The 4,304-nt window shown below is 43.7% G+C and overlaps 1 protein-coding gene across 1 annotated transcript; it reads left to right on the top strand.

Annotated features, from left to right (window-relative positions):
- The first annotated feature begins 467 nt into the window (after positions 1 to 467).
- Positions 468 to 2,320, top strand: LOC114412002 (elongation factor Tu, chloroplastic). The gene has a single exon (XM_028375762.1). The coding sequence runs from the start codon at positions 588 to 590 to the stop codon at positions 2,025 to 2,027; it is 1,440 nt and encodes a 479-aa protein (XP_028231563.1). The 5' UTR covers positions 468 to 587; the 3' UTR covers positions 2,028 to 2,320.
- Positions 2,321 to 4,304: the final 1,984 nt, after the last annotated feature.

Raw genomic sequence — 4,304 nt, 5'->3', positions numbered from 1 at the left:
ACCTAGGAATGTGCTAGAGTAGATTGGGCATATATATATAGAGGATCCCTCGTTCGCCACCTCCAATGTAAGTGATAAGCGATTTGCTAAGTAAGCTGCTCATATTGTTGAGGTTGATGGTTGAAAAGCGTATGTGCCTCAAGGTTCTCCGTGGGCGATTTGCTAAGTAAGCTGCTCATGACTTTTTTCATTTTTTTTAAAGGATTAAAAGTATAATTTAATCTTTTTTATATTAAAGGACATAACGAATTAATTATAACACATGATTGATTGCCTTAAAATTACAGTATTTTTTTTTTGAAATACAATTAATTGAATTGTGTCAAAATCATATAATGAAATACAATCCGAAAGAAAAAAAAATACTAAATTTATTTAACCAAAATTGAAAAAGCTAGACACACACTATTTAACACTCTCTTTTTTATCACAATCTCTCATTAGTTAAATTTTATTAAACTAGTGAAGTTGAAGGCAGAAAAGGATAAAACTTAACAAGAGGAGCTGTTTTGTCCACCGCATTCCCAAACCCTTGAACACTATCCTCTTCTCAGTCTCATACACCAAACCAAAAACCTCACTTTCCAATGGCAATTTCTTGGGCAGCAGCAACAACCTCAAAGCTCGCATACCCTCCTCATGTCCACTTCTCTCCTTCACCCTCCTCCAATTATCTCTTCCTTAAAACCCACAAACCCTCCGCCACACACCTCTCCTCTTCCTTCATCCACCCCACCACAATCCTCCACCTCGCCGCTGCCAACACCACCACCCGCCGCCGCTCCTTCACCGTCCGCGCCGCCCGCGGCAAGTTCGAGCGCAAGAAGCCCCACGTCAACATCGGCACCATCGGCCACGTCGACCACGGTAAGACCACCCTCACCGCCGCCCTCACCATGGCCCTCGCCTCCCTCGGCAATAGTGCCCCTAAAAAATACGACGAGATCGACGCCGCCCCCGAGGAGCGCGCCCGCGGCATCACCATCAACACCGCCACCGTCGAGTACGAGACCGAGAACCGCCACTACGCCCACGTCGACTGCCCCGGCCACGCCGACTACGTCAAGAACATGATCACCGGCGCTGCCCAGATGGACGGCGCCATCCTCGTCGTCTCCGGCGCCGACGGCCCAATGCCCCAAACCAAAGAACACATTCTTTTGGCCAAACAAGTCGGCGTTCCCAACATTGTCGTCTTCCTCAACAAACAGGACCAGGTTGATGACGAGGAGCTTCTTCAGTTAGTAGAATTGGAGGTCCGGGAGCTTCTTTCCAAGTACGAGTTCCCCGGAGACGATGTTCCGATTATCTCCGGTTCCGCTTTGCTGTCTTTGGAAGCTTTGATGGCCAACCCTGCCATCAAGCGCGGCGAAAACCAATGGGTTGATAAAATTTACGAGCTCATGGAAGCTGTGGATGACTACATTCCCATCCCTCAGCGCCAAACTGAACTTCCCTTTTTGCTGGCCATTGAGGATGTTTTCACCATCACCGGTCGTGGAACCGTCGCCACCGGAAGGGTTGAGAGAGGTACTATTAGGGTTGGAGAGACTGTTGATATTGTTGGTGTGAAGGAGACTAGGAACACCACTGTGACTGGGGTGGAAATGTTTCAGAAGATTCTGGATGAGGCTTTGGCTGGGGACAATGTGGGCTTGTTGCTTAGGGGTATTCAGAAAACTGATATTCAGAGAGGGATGGTTTTGGCTAAGCCTGGAACCATTACTCCTCACACGAAGTTTTCTGCAATTGTGTATGTCTTGAAGAAGGAAGAGGGTGGGAGGCACTCTCCCTTCTTTTCCGGCTACCGGCCTCAGTTCTACATGAGGACTACCGATGTTACTGGCAAGGTAACTGAAATTATGAATGACAAGGATGAAGAGTCCAAGATGGTTATGCCGGGCGACCGTGTTAAGCTGGTGGTTGAACTTATTGTGCCTGTGGCTTGTGAACAAGGAATGAGGTTTGCTATTAGAGAAGGAGGCAAAACTGTTGGAGCTGGTGTTATCCAATCCATCATTGAGTAGTAAGTTGTTGTGAGATTGGTATCCCAACTACTTGACTCTTACACTGTTAGCAGAGTATCTATCATCGACGATGGGCTTGTGCAATTGAGTTTTGTCATTTTACACAACTGCTGCTATTTTGTTATATTTTGTAGGTTTCTAGATGATGTTTAGTTGAGTTGGACAATGAGTTTCCTATGGCTTGTTTAACTTCCATCTTTTTTATTGTTATGATTCATCTGTTAGAACTTGAGAGCAAGATTCCATAAATTTCTGCTTGCCTGAAATTATGAAATTTGTCTTACAAAGCTGAACTGTGTTTTCTCTATATTACAGTCATGCTATGTTTGGGTGGAGGGTGAGTCACTTCCTTTGTTTGGATGTATGAGGGGAACTCCTTACCCCTTGTTTAGGAGTTGAAGCAAAGGGAATATTAAGTTATTTTCTCTTATTTTAGTTAAACTAAACTACACTCTTTCCCCTATTTAGCCCCCAATGCAATGGGAAAGGTTTTGGTGGGTTTGAGCAGGAATCCCCTATTTGAATTCTTCCAAAAAGGGATTTGGCACACTTTTCCCTTCCATTGTTGTCCCCTTTTCCTTACCATTAATCCAGACCCAGCAATCTTTCTTATAATCTACAATAATGCAACTATTACACTAATGTGGTTACCCCTCTTTTTGTCATTAGATATGTAGAAATAATGTAACTTGGAGACGAGCTCTGGAAACACATGGCTTTCGTCTAAGCAGAGACAAATCGGAGTATATGGAATGTAAGTTCAACAAAAGTAGGAGGGTATCTAACTCAGAGGTGAAAATAGGAGACCATATTATCCCTCAAGTCACACGGTTTAAATATCTTGGGTCTGTAATACAGGATGATGGAGAAATTGAAGGGGATGTGAATCATCGCTTTCAAGCAGGATGGATGAAATGGAGAAAAGCATCGGGGGTGTTATGTGATGCAAAGGTACCGATCAAGCTAAAGGGAAAGTTTTATCGGACTGCGGTAAGACCGGCGATTTTGTACGGAACAGAATGTTGGGCGGTCAAGAGCCAACATGAGACTAAAGTAGGTGTAGCGGAGATGAGGATGTTGCGGTGGATGTGTGGTAAGACTCGACAGGATAAAATTAGAAACAGAGCTATTAGAGAGAAGGTTGGAGTAGCGCCTATTGTAGAGAAGATGGTGGAAAATAGACTTAGGTGGTTTGGGCATGTAGAGAGAAGACCGGTAGACTCTGTAGTGAGGAGAGTAGACCAGATGGAGAGAAGGCAAACAATTCGAGGCAGAGGAAGACCCAAAAAGACTATAAGAGAGGTTATCAAGAAGGATCTCGAACTTAATGATTTGGATAGAAGTATGGTACTTGATAGAACATTATGGCGGAAGTTGATCCATGTAGCCGACCCCACCTAGTGGGATAAGGCGTTGTTATTGTTGTTGTTGGTGTTGCTCATTATCCGAAGACAGTTGGTGCTCGTGCCTGTTCATTGTGTCTGGTAGAAGTCTCAATGAAATTTTATTTTGGATGTATAGGTCTTTATTGAAACTAAATATGCAATGGACAAGTTAACTACTTATCTTGGCAGGCTATATGAGATTGAAACTATGAAAACATGTCTCATGTTCTTCACTTCACACTTAGGTTAGAGGCCCTTTATGTTCAAAGTAGTAATGTGTCCCGGATCCTGATTACATTCATATGTAAGATATTGCATGACAAAATTGTAAGAGATAAACCGTAAACGTTCTCAGTTCTCTTGCATTTATTTATATTTTTGTGCATTTTTATACGTATTATGTCAATAGGTTCAGTTGACAAGGTTGACAAGATCCCCCCCACCAAATACACACAAAAGGGGGAATGAGGACAGATTTTGTTGTTAACAGAATAAGTACTTGTATTCAATGATACAAGGGGATAGGAGAAGTTGGTTAGAGTTGATTTGGAAGTATATTGGAATGGAGAGAAATGGGTCTCTTGAATACCTAGGTGAAGGAAAGGGAGAGAATTGAGCAGGAAATGTTCAAGCTGTGATGGTGGCTATGGAGGGTAGGGCTCTTAGTTGGTTTTGATGGTGGGAACCTTGCTCACTGAGTCCTTCATGGGAGGGTAGGGCTCTTGGTTGGTTTTGATGTTGGGAATCTTGCTCATGAGTCCTTTATGGGAGGGTTTTTGAATAGCAGTGATGAGACAATTTCAGCCTTCCTTGATGAGATACCCGTGTGAATTGCCGCTGTGTTTGAAGCTAACTATCACACTGGAGTATTTCAGGTGCACCGAACCTAGGA

This window comes from Glycine soja, chromosome 5 (genome assembly GCF_004193775.1).
Source record: "Glycine soja cultivar W05 chromosome 5, ASM419377v2, whole genome shotgun sequence".
Lineage (NCBI taxonomy): Eukaryota > Viridiplantae > Streptophyta > Magnoliopsida > Fabales > Fabaceae > Glycine > Glycine soja.
The sequence above is the reverse complement of the archived record's forward strand: the minus strand, read 5'-3'. Positions and strand labels throughout refer to the sequence as shown.